This window comes from Alligator sinensis, unplaced genomic scaffold (assembly GCF_000455745.1).
Source record: "Alligator sinensis unplaced genomic scaffold, ASM45574v1 scaffold647_2, whole genome shotgun sequence".
NCBI lineage: Eukaryota > Metazoa > Chordata > Crocodylia > Alligatoridae > Alligator > Alligator sinensis.
Window position 1 is genome coordinate 1428271 of NW_005841832.1, and position 13873 is coordinate 1442143.

A 13873-nucleotide genomic window follows, 5' to 3' on the forward strand; every position below is an offset into this window, starting at 1 on the left:
ACTGCAGCCCAAAATGGAGGCCATATTGCTGTCTTCCTTCTTTCCCTTGGTTTTCCTCCCTCTCATGCTCATGTCATGGTCTGCAGGGGGGCTGGCTGGAATGGTGGCATGTTCCATCATGGTTCTAACCTACCTCAAAGATGACCTCCCTCCTGCCAGTAGCTAGCTCACTGCTGGGGTAGGTCCGTTTGGCTTCCTTCAAGGCAGCTCTTTCTTGGCCTAACCTGGTTGTGTTTTCTGGTCTATGCAGTCAGACACAGAGCCATCCAGCACACGTCAAGGTATGCAAGTGAGTAAGAATAAAGATTCTGGCCTTTTGTCTTTTCCACAAAGACTCAATACAGTTTCATAGTATCAACTGGCTTTTGTGGAGTAAAATGCAAGAATCTGTAACTGTCCTATCACTGATTGAGTCCCTTCTTAGTTAAACCAGGGCTTCTATCTTCCAGACACATTGCAGAGCTGTGAGAGCTGGGTGCAGCCAAAACATCCTTGTCCATGGGTGGGGGTAGCAAAAGGGTCTCTATTGCAGGGGGGCTTCAGTAACTGCACCGCCTCTTTGACCCCTGCTTTGTCCTGTTCTGGTGCCCATGTTTCTAAAAGGAGATTAACTGGATCAGATTCAGAATGATTCAAGATCTGGAAAACTTACCTTCCACTGAAATATTGATGGATCCAAATGGCTTTAGCCTATGGACAGTGAGGCCATGTGATCATGGTCTATTATACATAAATCAACATTTCTGATAAGAGGAGGATCTAAATTAAGCAAACAGTGGCAGAGTATAATCCAGTGGCTGGAAACTGAAGCTAGACTATGTATAAGATGCATCTTCTTTTTTCTTTTCTTTTTTTTAAGGGTGAGGTTGACTCTATTGAAACAACTGCTTAATGAATGCACTTGAGTCATCCTCGCTTAAAGGCAAGAGTAGGTGTCTGAAAGAAACACATTCAAGCAGAAATTATAGGCTTAGTACAAGATTTGCTGGTGAAATACTCTGACCTGTGATATCAGTGACACAGCTAGGAATGGAAATGTGAATGAATCCCAACTCGAGACAGACAAGTTTAAAAACAAAGTTCTGATTTCACCATGGAACATTTATATGGCAAAAGATTTAACATGTTAAAATGCTGAATACAGGAAATGCAGTTTTGTGTGTCTTATGAACAGGCTGCATGGTTTGTAAAAGGAGGAGGAAAAGTAACAAGCCAGTTGAATTTTACTTCAAGTTGACATCACATAGGCTCAGACCTTTTTGTACTAAGCAAGAGATCAGCCTAGATGACGGAACAAGTCTGTGACATGGGCATAGTTGCTCTCCTAGTCTTGCTCTCCTTGTCAGCAGAATAGTCTGATTTCACAGTCCTCCCTTAGGCCAAGGTTCAATCAGCTAGGGCTGTGCTGGTCGTTTGCACTGTTGAATGGCTATGCTCTAAATTATCTTCGTGCCCAAATATCTCTTGCAGGCTGAGTTCCCTCTCTGAGTCTGGAATGCCCTTGTGTCGGATATACCGAGCTTTCCTGGCTTCAGCGTACAATTGAAGAAAGCTTGGTCTGGTGTGCATAGTCCTGAAGTGGCTCTCGCGGGCAAAGGCCTCTGTATCAAAGACCCGCTTCTCATGGACGAGGGAATTCTTTCGTCTCCCTGTGTAGGTAGAGGGCTTGGGCATCACGTCACCGGCAACTGTGTCACTGGCCTCAGCCTTTCCAGTGAGCACTGCTGCGGCCTCTTCCTCAGTACCCTTTGCTTCATCTTGCTCTGCTGGCATAGCAGAAACACTCAACCGCTGGGCAATAGAGTGCCTGATGTCAGAGAGGTTGATGTCTGTGAGGAAGCTTCCAGCTTTGGCCCTGGTGACTGTGTGGATTGGTCCACGTTTCCAGGAGAACAGCTGTCCTGCACCATCCATGATATCACTGTTGCCTGTCTGATGTTGCAAGGCTGATTCAGCCACCAAGGTGAGCCCACCAGGCTTGGGCAAAGCAGCTTTTGATGCTCTAGAAAGAAGTAAAAAGAGACGCAAGGAAACCTGCGCAGCCACCGAACAAGCAACATGCTCTTAACCACATTCCTTTGGTTCTCAAGCAGATTCCAGGGGCTGCGAGGCTGCTGCTGACCGCAACAGGACCCTGGTGCCGAGTTACTCCAGAGGGTAACATCAATGAAAACTTCCCTGTCTCAGCTCTCACAAGTCTGGTTCAGCTCATACGAGCTGCAAGTTGTTTCTGTCAGCCAGCGAAAGGAAACCAGATAAAAACCCTTCAACAAAAAGGGATTTGGGGCAAAAAAACAATTGGGGATTTATTAATATATGGTAATATGTAGATAAGCACACATATTAATATAAACTTTTTTGCAAGGAGATTTTTTGTTTTTAATTGTACTTTCCTCTTTTGGGAAAAATAACATTTCTTTAAAACTAGACAGCATGGTAGTTTCTAAATCTTTCTTTAAAAAAAAAAAATACTGTAAAATGTTTTTTTTATTCTCCCTTTCATTTTTATCCACTTGGGGAAAGTAGCACTTTCTTGCAATCTTTGACCTTCTCTGCTGGAAAATGTGAGAGAGTGTACAAAAAGTAAGAATAAGAAGGCTGGGTGGGGGAAGGGCATTTATATAGTTTTTCTTTCTCCTCTTATTTTTACTTTTTTTTCCTTGTTCTTTTTTGGTGTCACTCATTGAAAATCCAGGATCTCTTTTTTTTTTCTTTATCTTTTTCACTTCAAAATGACCTTAGCTTTGACAAAGTTACAAATTGACCACCAGGTCTTGCTTTTCTGTTTGCTGCTCTGTTCCTTTGACAAAGTTGAAGTTTTAAAGTTACAGTGTAGAAAAAGGACAACAAGGAAAAAAAAAAAAGGGAGAGGGAAGAGTGACCCAGAACCCAAACAACCCCAGACATTATTGATTTTATTGCAATTGGGGGCAAGGGGGGGAGTTAAAAAGTATTTGTGGTGGGGATGACTGAAGGTGCTGTTTCCAGAGCTGCTGGATTGTAAGGGAAGGCTTCATTGCACCTGGCTTTACCTCAGTCGTTCACCCTCGGTGCTGCTCTGGTGCTCTCCTATCGAAGAAGAAAGTGTAGGCAGAGTTGCTTTTTTACCAACTGCCCTTGGGAAATCTGCAATCAAATGAGCCACCTTCCTGGACTTGCCTAAGAAGCAGAGAAACAGGTTGCTAATAATACCGGGAAGAAGTCCTGGGGCATAAATCCACCCCTAGAAACAGCCTCTTTTTAAAAATTAATAAATACTGCCAATACTGTCTCCTCTCCCCTTCAGCCATCTCCCACCCACACTATACTGGCCAACTTTCTCACTGTCTTGCCCCATTCTCAGCTTTCTGCTTTTCCCCACCATCCCTGCAAGCCTAGCGCAGCCTGCTGGTTCTTACTCACTAATTGTTGTCTCTACTGTCCTTCCTTAAAACCCAGCTACCCCTTCCCTGCTCCTCCCCTCCTCAGCACACTCTAGGCTGGGCCTATTGATTTGCCTTGTCCATCCCAGGCCTTCAAGGCATGGAGCATGTCCAGCTGAATGTGAAGGGGCAAGAACATTTGTGGAAGCCCAAAAGGGCCTTTCAAAATAAAATTATAATACTTAACAGACAGGCCCAGCTAATATATTTATGTTAAGTGCACCCCATGTCCATTGTGCCACAGACCAATTCCTCACATTAAAGCTAACTACAGTGCAGAAAACCTAGCATGTTCACATGCTCTAAGCCACCCCAAACACCTGGATGCAACTGGTCTGAAAAATACTCATTTATAGTGACTGTCATAAAATTGACACCCTGGTCACCCTTCCCTTCCCCCCATTTTTCTTCTCAGAGGGGAGCATTTTCATCCTCCAGCAGCTTAAAAGAGCTGTAACATGGACCCATGAGACCATGAACAACTCATGCCTCCTGAGGCTGGGGGGGCAAGGTGACCACCTGCAGGTGGCAGCAGCGGTGTTGGTGGCAGGGAAATAGTGGCGGTGAGCCAGGACTGACCTCAGGCCTCCAAGGCGGTGTTGGCCGCAAGGGGTGGGGGTGGCGAATGACAACTTCCCATAGACGCCAGTGGCCGCATCAGCAGCAGCCAATCTCAGTGGGGGCACGTGCCCCCCCTACGTGTCACCTATACATAAGACCACATAAGCCACGGTTGGAAAGACATGCAGCTGCAGTCAGGTGGAGGGGCCCTGTCTCTCTTGACATGCACAAGCTCTGCGGGAGAAGAAAGCTACTGTTTCACTGCCCTGAGAAAGATCCAGGTTCATGATTCAGACACTGTTCACAAAGATCACTCCCCAGGGGCTTTTCAACTAGCCCTTTCTCTACCCTTGAGGTCTGATCAACACTACACAATTTTGTTGGGATTACTATTTTGACTAGGGGGTGTGAAAGTGTGGATAATGCTTCTCAGCCAATGTAGCTAATCTGGCCAACGCCCTAGTGCAGCTGCAGCAATACAGGAATGGGGCTTCTGCTGGTGGGTGGTGCATAGTCATGATGTTGGCAAAAACACTTTTTCTGCCATACATGGAGTCTCTACTAGACTCTGCTGACATAATCTATCTAGGCTCTGCTGCTATAACATATCACATTTATCCAAGTCCAAGGTGACTCTGAATTTAAGATGGCCCTCAATAATTAGATTCTATACGAGGAAAAATATAAATTTGTTTTAATTTTCTGTGTATAGAATCTAATTATTAGAGGATCATCTTAAATTCAGCCTCCACATGACTGCAGGGGGGGGAAAGCAGTGTGTGGGGGGCGGGGTCAAGCAGCCTGACCCCTGCCCCTTGACCCCCCAACCCCTTGCCCCTTGCTGCCGCCCCCCCTGCCTTCCTCCTAGTGCCTGGCCCCCAGCCTGGCTGCCCCTGCTGCTTTCCCCACCATCCTGTTGCCTCTTCCCCCTCCCCACCCCTGACACTTACCCTCCAGCACCAGCCCAGCCTGGTAGCAGTGGCAGTGGTGGCAACTCCAGCCTGGGCTCCAGGGTCTGGCTAGAGCTGCCACCTCTGCAGCTGGGCTGGAGCCTTTGGCTGAAGCCATGCCAGAGCCAGAGGGGAAGCAGCAGCGGGGGTGGGGGGGGCAGAGGAGGCCGTGGGGAGTATAGTTGGAGGGGCAGGCAGCAACTATGGTTCTGGCCCCAACCTCAGCTGCCACCCCTTCCCCCCGCCCCCCCAGCTTGAATCCAAGACAAGTGATTTTGTTTCCCCATGTTAAGGCGGGGAGGGATGGACGCACTCATTTTGGATTTGAGGAAACTTGGCATTCCCTTGAATATAAGATGCATTTTAAACACACACACCTTCTAAAAGGAACCTTCATCTTCAATGTGAATTAGAAGAAGTAAAAAAGCTCTTATATGCACCATAGAGGTGGTAGCCTTATAAATATGTCTTCATTTGGGTTTGTTTTTTCTTTAGTAGAATGAGAAAACTCAGGTGTGTCTTATAGTCAAAGGAGTATGCTAGCTCCACCAATACAGCTATAGTAGTAGCAGCTTTATACAAGCCTCTCTTGCTTTCCCCATGCTCCCATTTCCCCTTGCAAGGGCTTTGTGTATTGACCTTACCTTGCTGCAGCCTCACCAGTTCTTTCTGAATCTGCCTCTGCTCTTTGACCATTGAGTTCATTTGCTGGACTCGTGTTTCCTCTAAGTCCTGCAGCCCATGGCTGAGCCTGGCTTCTGTTCTCTTGATACTCCGTCTGTCCAGCTCCCAGCGTCTGGACCAGTCTCCCTCTGCCATGAATGGCTTTGAGTGATTCATGATGCTCCCAGCAGCAGAAGGCAACCCAAAGATGCTGTCGTTCAATGGTGCTCTTCTCCAACCCTGGAATGTCCCAGGTCATAGGACGGCAACAGAGGAAGGAACCTGAAACAGTATGAGGTAAGCAGGATCAAGAGCACTTTGCCTTCTGATAACATCTCCCATGAGAAGACCTGCAAATTAAGAGGCCTTTATTTGCTCTGCACTGCAATGATGCTATCACCTCTGTTTTGCTTCTAAGACAGCCAAGTGGTACAGCAATTAAGAGACTTACCCAAGACCAAACTGCAGGCTGGTATCTCAGGGTTGGTGCCTTAAAGAACCTTGCCCCAAATACTTTAATCCCTTGAGGGAGAGTTTGGGAGCCTCAAGCATGGATGGATTTAGGGTCACTGTTCTGAAAGCAGCCTCTTTCATGGGCCTTGTTCCCTGGGCACCAATCTCACCATTCCTGAGACATGCCCTAGGGAAAGGAAGGTTTTCGGGAATGAGATTTTAAATGCACAAACCTGTAATGTTCCTGAGGTCTGATCATTGCAGCCATGCTAACCCTCTGCCTTCCTGGTACCATCTGAAGGGGCTGCCTTAGCAACACGCTGGACTCTCCAACCAGCAAGCTGGGAAAGCTACTCTTGCCTTTTTTGCAGGATCTCTGCCAAGGGGACATTCCAGCCTCTTATCCCCCAGTGACAGACAGCTTGCCCCAATTTCTCGGGAGGGTGATATGAAAGCCCTGCTGCAGCTACAGAACTGTTTTCTTTTCCACTTGTTTGTAATGCAGATTTCCTGAGTGGTGGCAGCACACATTATCCTTATCAGTACTGCTCCAGACTACTCCAGGCTAGCTACCAGCTTGGTTCACTCTATTTTGGCTATTTTTAAAGTACCTGCCATCTTGTGAGGTGTGTGGGCTTATTAATCTTTTCCCTCCCTTTGTCAAGGAAAAGCAAAGACTGTTTTCCTGAAGAATAAAAGGCTACCTTCTCAGCATTAGTTCTTATCATTAGTTATATGTGTTAAGGCATTACTCTACTGGCCCAGTCAGGCTTATGCATAGAGATCAGAAGTTTTCTATCAAAATGGTCAGCCTTTTGATAGAAAAAGTTTAACTACATGAATTTTTTCACTGGAAGCAGCTGTTTCCCATGGAAAAACTTGGAGTTTCAGTTAAAAAAAAATCATGCAAAGCTTTAGGTTTTCAGCTGAAAACCAAATATTTCCATTTGGACATGCCACTGTGGTGGTTATTTACTGACAAGTGGAGGGAAGTTACAAAAAGAAATGTGTTTAACTTTGTTGTAATTCATAATAGGGAAAAACTCATTTCTTTCAGCCCTATGGTTTAACAAACAGGGCAAGACATCAAATCTTTGTCCTAAGTAGCCCCACTTAAAAGCTCAGAGGCTGAGAGATGGCAATCTGGCTGTGTTTACACCAGATGTTTACTGTAGAGTAGACTAATTAGTTGTGCATTAAATGTTACACATCTATATGTGCACCTCTATCAGGCTGGAGTAAACTAATTAACTCCGCAGCAGGATAGTACTTGTAAATACAACTACTACCTTCCACCGAGGTTTTTACTCCACAGCAGCACATGCATAGATGCTGACACAGCTGGCTAAGGCAACAAGAGTGCTTCAGTGCAAGGGCTGCCTATAGAACTCTCATGCCCCAGCCAGCCCTCTGCAGCCTATTAAGCCAGGGGGACCAGGCCCAGGCTGGCAAGCTGACCCCCAAGCCCCCTGCCAGCCAGAGTTGCTCTGACATGGCTCAATGTGCTGTGGTCCCAGGTGCAAGTAAAGATGCAGCACCCAGGAGCAATAAACTCCAGAACAATATGCTCTGGAGTTTATTCATGTGCATTAATTGCACATGTAGACGCACCCACTGAGGAGTTTTGCAGCTTTGTTCTTTAACCACCAGCATGCAGCTGAAGCTCATGGAGGGTTAGACTGGAAGACCCCATACTGACAAAACCCAGGTAAGTTGATGGGTCTTGGAATATGTGAGAAGCAAGATTGGTATGATGAAGTCATAACTTCTATTAATCTAACTGCATGGTTTGGAGAGAGTTTTGGAGGTAACAAAGATCAGCCTTTGTTACTGGAAGTTAGTAAGTCCTGAGCCCCTCCATGGCTGAAACCAATCTGGGCATAGGGCATTTATAAATGTGCTCTGGGAGGAGGGGGCACTTTAATTAGCACGGCTCCAAGAGCTGAGTTAATTAAAGTTCCTGGAGTATCACGTATATCAGCATCAAACAAGTTCTAGTTAAAATGCCCCACTGCCCATTTTTCAGTGAAGGGACACTGATACATGTGATGCTGGAGTCTGTTGGAGCACAGTAATTACCATGCCCCAGCAGACTTGATTAATCAAGCCTTCTCCAACACACTGTAATTACAGAGCATTGGAGCAGCCTCCCTGCATGTGTGTAGGAGCCCATCGAGACAAGAGTATGGAAGCATGGATTCCTGCCACGTTTTGGAACTAGCAGAATAGATATATGATAGGGCTGTGCAAGGCTTCACCAGCTGTTTCGTTTCAACGCTGTTTCAACTTGTTTCAAGCTCGAAATAGCAAAATCAAAATGAAGTGGAGGGCTTCAAAACAGCCTCGAAACAAAACGAGGTCAATCAAAACCTTTAAAAAGTTTTGAAACGTTTCGAATTTTGAAGCAGCCAGCCAGGTAGTGGGAGGCAGGGGAGAGCCAGGGCTGCACTCCAAGCGGCTCCGTAGCACCATGTGGCTCAGCCTGGTGGGGAGCAGCCCTGGCTCTCCCTGCCTCCTGCTGCCAGATGGAACCAATCAGCATGCAGCGCCGGCTCTGCCCACCTCCTGCCACTGGGCTGTGCTCCGGTTGGCTCTGCCAGCCCCATGGAGCTCAGCCCAGTGGCAGAAGGTGGGCCGAGCCAGCACTGCGCTCCATCGCCTGCCGCCAGGCTGATTTCTGCGGGGCTGCGAGCCACTGGGAACTAAACCCGGCGGGGGGAAGCACCTCTTACCACCAGACTCTGTTCCCAGTGCTGGAAAACTCAGCCTGGCGGCAGGAGGTGCTTTCTCCAGCCTGGCTGAGTTCCGCAGCACTGGGAACGGAGCCCAGTGGCAGGAGACGCTTCCCCCAGCCGAGCTCAGTTCCTTAGTGCTGGGTCCTAGGCGGCAGGAGCAGCATCCTGTGATCCAGCAGGCATATCGGGGGCCTGCCCACGCCCCCGGGAGGGCTGCGGGGGCTCTGCCAGACTCCTCCTGGGGGTGCAGGCCCCCGAGCTGCCTGCTGGATCACAGGGGACTGCTCTTGCTCCCTGACTCCTGCTTGTCAGCAGCCTGAGGTGTAGTTTCCTAGAAATCCCTGTACCTATCTCCTTGAAGCCTGGCAGGCTTCATGCCCTCAGAAGGGACTACCATCCCTGCAAGTTTAATCGGAATTAGGCAAGAAATGACAAAGTTATCGGCTGTTTCATGCTTCCCCATTATAGCCTGTGGGCAAAACATCGACACAGCACTGAAACAGTGAAACTGTTTCAATGAAAAGGAGCAGAACAGTGCTTTTGAAATGAAATGAAACTCGAAATGAAACACTGTTCCATCAAAACACCGAAACGGAAGTCGAAGCAGAACGCTGCTGTTTCGCATGGCCCTAATGTATCATCCTTGTAGCCCCCATGCAAGGAGAAAACCCTGCTAAGAGTCCTGCACTGTCTCAGCAGAATTTGGTCATTTATGTGGATCTTCTCCCAGTCAAGAGATTCCTGGATCTGGGTAAATCAGGAAGTTTGCGGTGGCTCACCGACAGTTTGTTGTTAGAGACAAATACAAGTGCCTGGAGTCACAGAAGCAGTGACATTCACAATAGAATCTCTCAAGTGTCTTCTTTGTCAGCCCTGCAGGTCAACCACCGAGGGTCACCATCAACCATGCTTGTTCTTCCAACATAAACAGCAGGACAAGTTTAGACAGGTTAAATGCTGAAAGAACAGACACCTGCTCCTGGCACCAATCCCACCCGACAAGCGCCCGATTCAGGGAATATATCATGTTAAATGTAGCTCCATTGAGAAAATGAGCTGATTGCCCTGGCTGGTTGAGCATAGCACAGGCAGAGGCCATGGATAGATCCTAGACAGATCTGTCAGAGCACTTTCATTCTGGTCTGCAGCAATTGGCTGCCCCACATAAAGTATTGCTAATGCACCTCAGTCCTGAACCTGTTGCTCTCTTGTTGCTCCAATCTTTCTTTCTACATACTTAGACGTATTATTGTTATTGTGTGCTGAATCAAAACCGCTGTAGAAGCCCCAGTCTTGATCTTATTAGCTCTGGCTCTTCTCATCTTTGGGGGGGATGGTGATGACTCTGAAACTCATGCTAAGCTCGGGCCTACTCACAAAAGTTAAAATACAGAATACTGACGCTAACTGCATAATGCAAGAGGATGTGAGTTCATGGCTAGGCCATCTGAGAAGTATCTCTTCCAGCTTATCTTGCTATATTCAGGATGATTTCAGGCAGACTCCTAGTTGTCTGGTGGTGTGTAACCATATGAAATGTCTATCCTTAATTAATTAGTATGGTAAATATTTCTTTTGCAATTAACTCATGTTTATGTGCAGGAAGAGACATTTTCCATACGTGATAGGTGTCTCCTCCTGATATAGTATGTTTTTCCTGGCTGTTAATCAGTTTCTTGATATGTTCCAAACTGTAACCTCTTGTTACTGAAGAAGGTAACTCATTCAAATTAGAAATTTCTGATAACCAGTGATAAGCAGGTTAATTAACAGGATTTTCCCATCAATTACTGCTTGGGACTTTTTTGATTTACACAACTAAAAGAATGCTTTGAAGATGCTAAGCTAAGGGTATAAAAAGGCAGTAAAACAGCAAACAGCACGCTCTTCAAGAGTCAGAAGTCTCTCTGACACCGGTTGTTAATGTGCCCGACTTACTCGAGAAGTTGAAGAGAAACAGAGCACCTCTTCGTCGCCTGTTTGGTGAGAAATCATCACCTTATAGCTAATTAATGAACTTTGATTTGGTTTGGGCTCACTTGACTTGATTTTAAATACTTGTAGTAAATAAAGCCTTTCTGTCACTCATCAAATGAGGTGTCGTGTCAATCCCTGGGCTAGTCCGCAATCCTAGGTTTGTATTAGCTAACAGATGCGGCCCTGCCTCCTTCCCTCCCCCATATTGAGCCAATACAGCTCACTTCTGGCCTGCATGGCACGCAAGTGGTAACGGTCACTTCAGCATATGAGTGTACCTTTGCTGTTGAGAAGAGTGTTTGCACTGAGCTGATTCAACTGCCAGGGACACAGCTTCACCCTCAGTCTCTATGGCTCAGACTTGGCTAGCAGCTGGACAGGGTATGTTTATAGCAGGGTGCGGTGCTTCTTGCTCGCACATGAGTTGTGCTGTCTAGGATTCTCACAGAGGGATGATACAAGGTTCCTCCTATTTAAAAAAGATGCTGGTTTTCATTCCAGGTCAAGAACTTGTCCCTTATCCAACTTTCCAACATGGTGGAATGACAGTGGACACCAATAATTCCTGTCCCTCCTTGTGGCATAAACAGTTTGCCCTTGTATTCTGTCTGAGCTTACAGCATCCTCCGCACTTCCAGCCCTGGGCTTCACAGCAAGAAGCTCCACCAGTACATGCCAGTCCTGACCTGTGGGCAGTCCCAGCCCAAGATGGTACTCAAGGTATCATTAGGAAACTTCATCTTGCCTTATTTTGAGCCCAAAGCCTTTCTGGTCTCTCCTCACTAGTGCACAGTTGAGAGAATCAGAGCTTGTTCCTTGGACATAAGCTGAACAATAGCAGAGCACAAAAAATAGCGAAAATAGGAGTCAAGAATTGAAAAAGCAGAAGAGGAAGAGCATGGGTACAGAGTGCTTTTAGGGACAGATGCTGTCATGTCCCATCTGAGAACACTGCAGGCTGCTCCCTTGGGCTGAGGCTGTCTCTAGCCACTGTCTGGTCTCTTGGGGATGAAATACAGGCACTTATCTGTAGCCTGACATGAGTGGAGAGGCTACCCCCTAGGCTGGTGTGAGGCACAGTCTCCTTAGTCAAAGCAGGGCTCCAAGGCTCACAGCTCAGCTGGACACATGAGGCATTTCTGAAGTCAAACTTACCCCTCTTACAAATGGTTGATTTTTTGTCCCTCTCCAATGTCCCCAAGGAAGAGCCCCCGATGGCAGAGCCACAGTAAGGGAACGCCAAAGGACCTGGAGCTCTTTGGGCAACTGCCAGTCTCTTTGTCCTGCTGCCAGCAGGAGGGAAGCAGTTCTACACAAATCACCAAGGCACGCTCTGGTCCCTCCCACCTGTGGACCTGCGTCAAAGCCAGGACTGCTCCTGTCCCTGTTGTACTCATTTCCTTGTCATTTGCTGCTGCGTGGTGATGGCTTGTTGCCTAGCAGGAGGAGGCTGGGAAAGGGCGAGACCCAGAAGTCACACAGGGAACCAGAGCATACGCGGTTGCAGTAGAAAGAAGGCCTGGGAAGCAGATGATGCTCAAATGCCCTATAGAAGCAGCCAGCTGCACATCCCTGATCTTGCTTCTTTGCAGAATGCTCCTGGGTGGCAATGCAGCAGGCAATATGCCAACCCCCTCCTGTCCCCAACACAGGTGAATTTCTCAGAGAAAGAGGGCAAGGTAAGTGTGTGGAGGCAGCTGGGTTCTTGCATTCAGCACAGATACCAATGACCTCTTGCTGCATCTTCTCAGACCCAAGGGATAGGTCTCTGGAAATGTCACATGCTTTATTCTGTGAAAAATCCTCCCAGTGAGGCTCACAGGCAGTGGCTTGGTCCCCAGAACATGTGATGGAGGAAAGGATGACAACAGAGAGCCATCCCTGGTCCCCGAGACACTGTTGCATCAGGAAAAGCCTAGCAGCTGGAGATACCAAAGTCCTGTTCACCCTTTCTGGTCCAGGTCCCCACAGGCAGAGGGTTTTTTCCCCGTGTATTTGTAGGCCCCTCAAATAGGAGCCATGAGGGAATTTTATGAGGAAATCCATACTGGGGTTAGCACTGGGTTGGCTGAATTAGTGGTAGTCCTGGTGAGAGCCCTAGTGTAGGAAAGGCATCAGCATCTTCTGGGTGTTTAGCACCGTGCTAGCTAAATGGCATCACTAGCTTAATGGTTAGAATTCAGGACGCTGCCAGGACCAGTGTTTTATGTTTGTATCCTGAAGTCAAACCAGGATGCTCCAATCAGGATTTATAACTGCAGGCATGTGCACAGCACAGAGACAGTCCCTGGCCTGGGTGATAAGTATGATTAGAGGAATATTTTTTCAGAGGCAAGATATGGCCCATTTTTTACTCCACAACATATGATATCTGAAACCAGAGTCCTCCTTGAAGGCTACAGGGGTGCTTGCCTTTCCCAGAGATACGCAGTGCCTTCCATCCTAACCAGCTCCTCTAGGGTTTGGGATTCCCTCTCTCTTTTTGCCTCATAATACTGAACCCTTCACAGTCTGTACTGGGCCAGATCCTGTTCTAGCTGTTAAGTATTTAAGTAGACTATAGGTATATAAATATGATCCTTTTCCACCTTGCATGAGTCCCTGAAATAATGTTAAGGTACCTACTTTTGCCTTGATCTTTGCCTTTACAAAACCAAGTCACAAAAACAAGCAAGGAGGTGGAGATCCTACTCACCTCCTTAACTGCTTTCTGGGGAGATAAGCAGTGAAGGATCAGTGCTTATATACCACTTAGGTGCCTAATAGGTAGAACAGGATCTAGCTCAATGGTTGTGTTGGGATGCCACTCTCCCTTAGATAGATAGTAGAGGCACAATTAGGCCGAAATCCCTCTCTCCCCTTTGGGTGGCAAAGTGCTACTCAGTTACCCACAGTTAAAGGTATAAGTGGGCCTTAGTTTGGACATGCTCAACTTCTGTTGAAAAATCTATGTAGCCCAGACCAGGCTTAAGTCACCCTAATTGCTCTTCCCCAAGTCCCTGCACATTCTGCAATGCAGATCTGAGAGTCTTTAGTGGAACAGAGATGACTCTGGACACAAGTGAATAAAGCTCACACAAGGGAAAAAGACCCTACATTTTTTTGTAGGGAA

The 13873-nt window shown here is 47.2% G+C and overlaps 1 protein-coding gene across 3 annotated transcripts; it reads right to left on the reverse strand.

The window, feature by feature from the left end:
• Nucleotides 1–1051: 1051 nt before the first annotated feature.
• On the reverse strand, nt 1052–13469 carry CCDC190 (coiled-coil domain containing 190). 3 transcript variants are annotated; one of them, XM_006014866.2, is made up of 4 exons: nt 6283–6564; nt 5578–5878; nt 3033–3069; nt 1052–2002 (listed from the first exon to the last, which is right to left on the reverse strand). In XM_006014866.2, exons 2-4 carry the CDS (start codon nt 5771–5773, stop codon nt 1387–1389), a joined length of 849 nt encoding a protein of 282 aa, XP_006014928.1. In that variant the 5' UTR covers nt 5774–5878; nt 6283–6564; the 3' UTR covers nt 1052–1386. The 3 variants fall into 3 exon arrangements, with proteins under 3 accessions (XP_006014928.1, XP_025053280.1, XP_025053276.1); XM_025197495.1 differs by lacking the exon at nt 6283–6564 and adding an exon at nt 13457–13469 and having other exon boundaries at nt 1054–2002; nt 3033–3159; XM_025197491.1 differs by having other exon boundaries at nt 1054–2002; nt 3033–3159.
• Nucleotides 13470–13873: the final 404 nt, after the last annotated feature.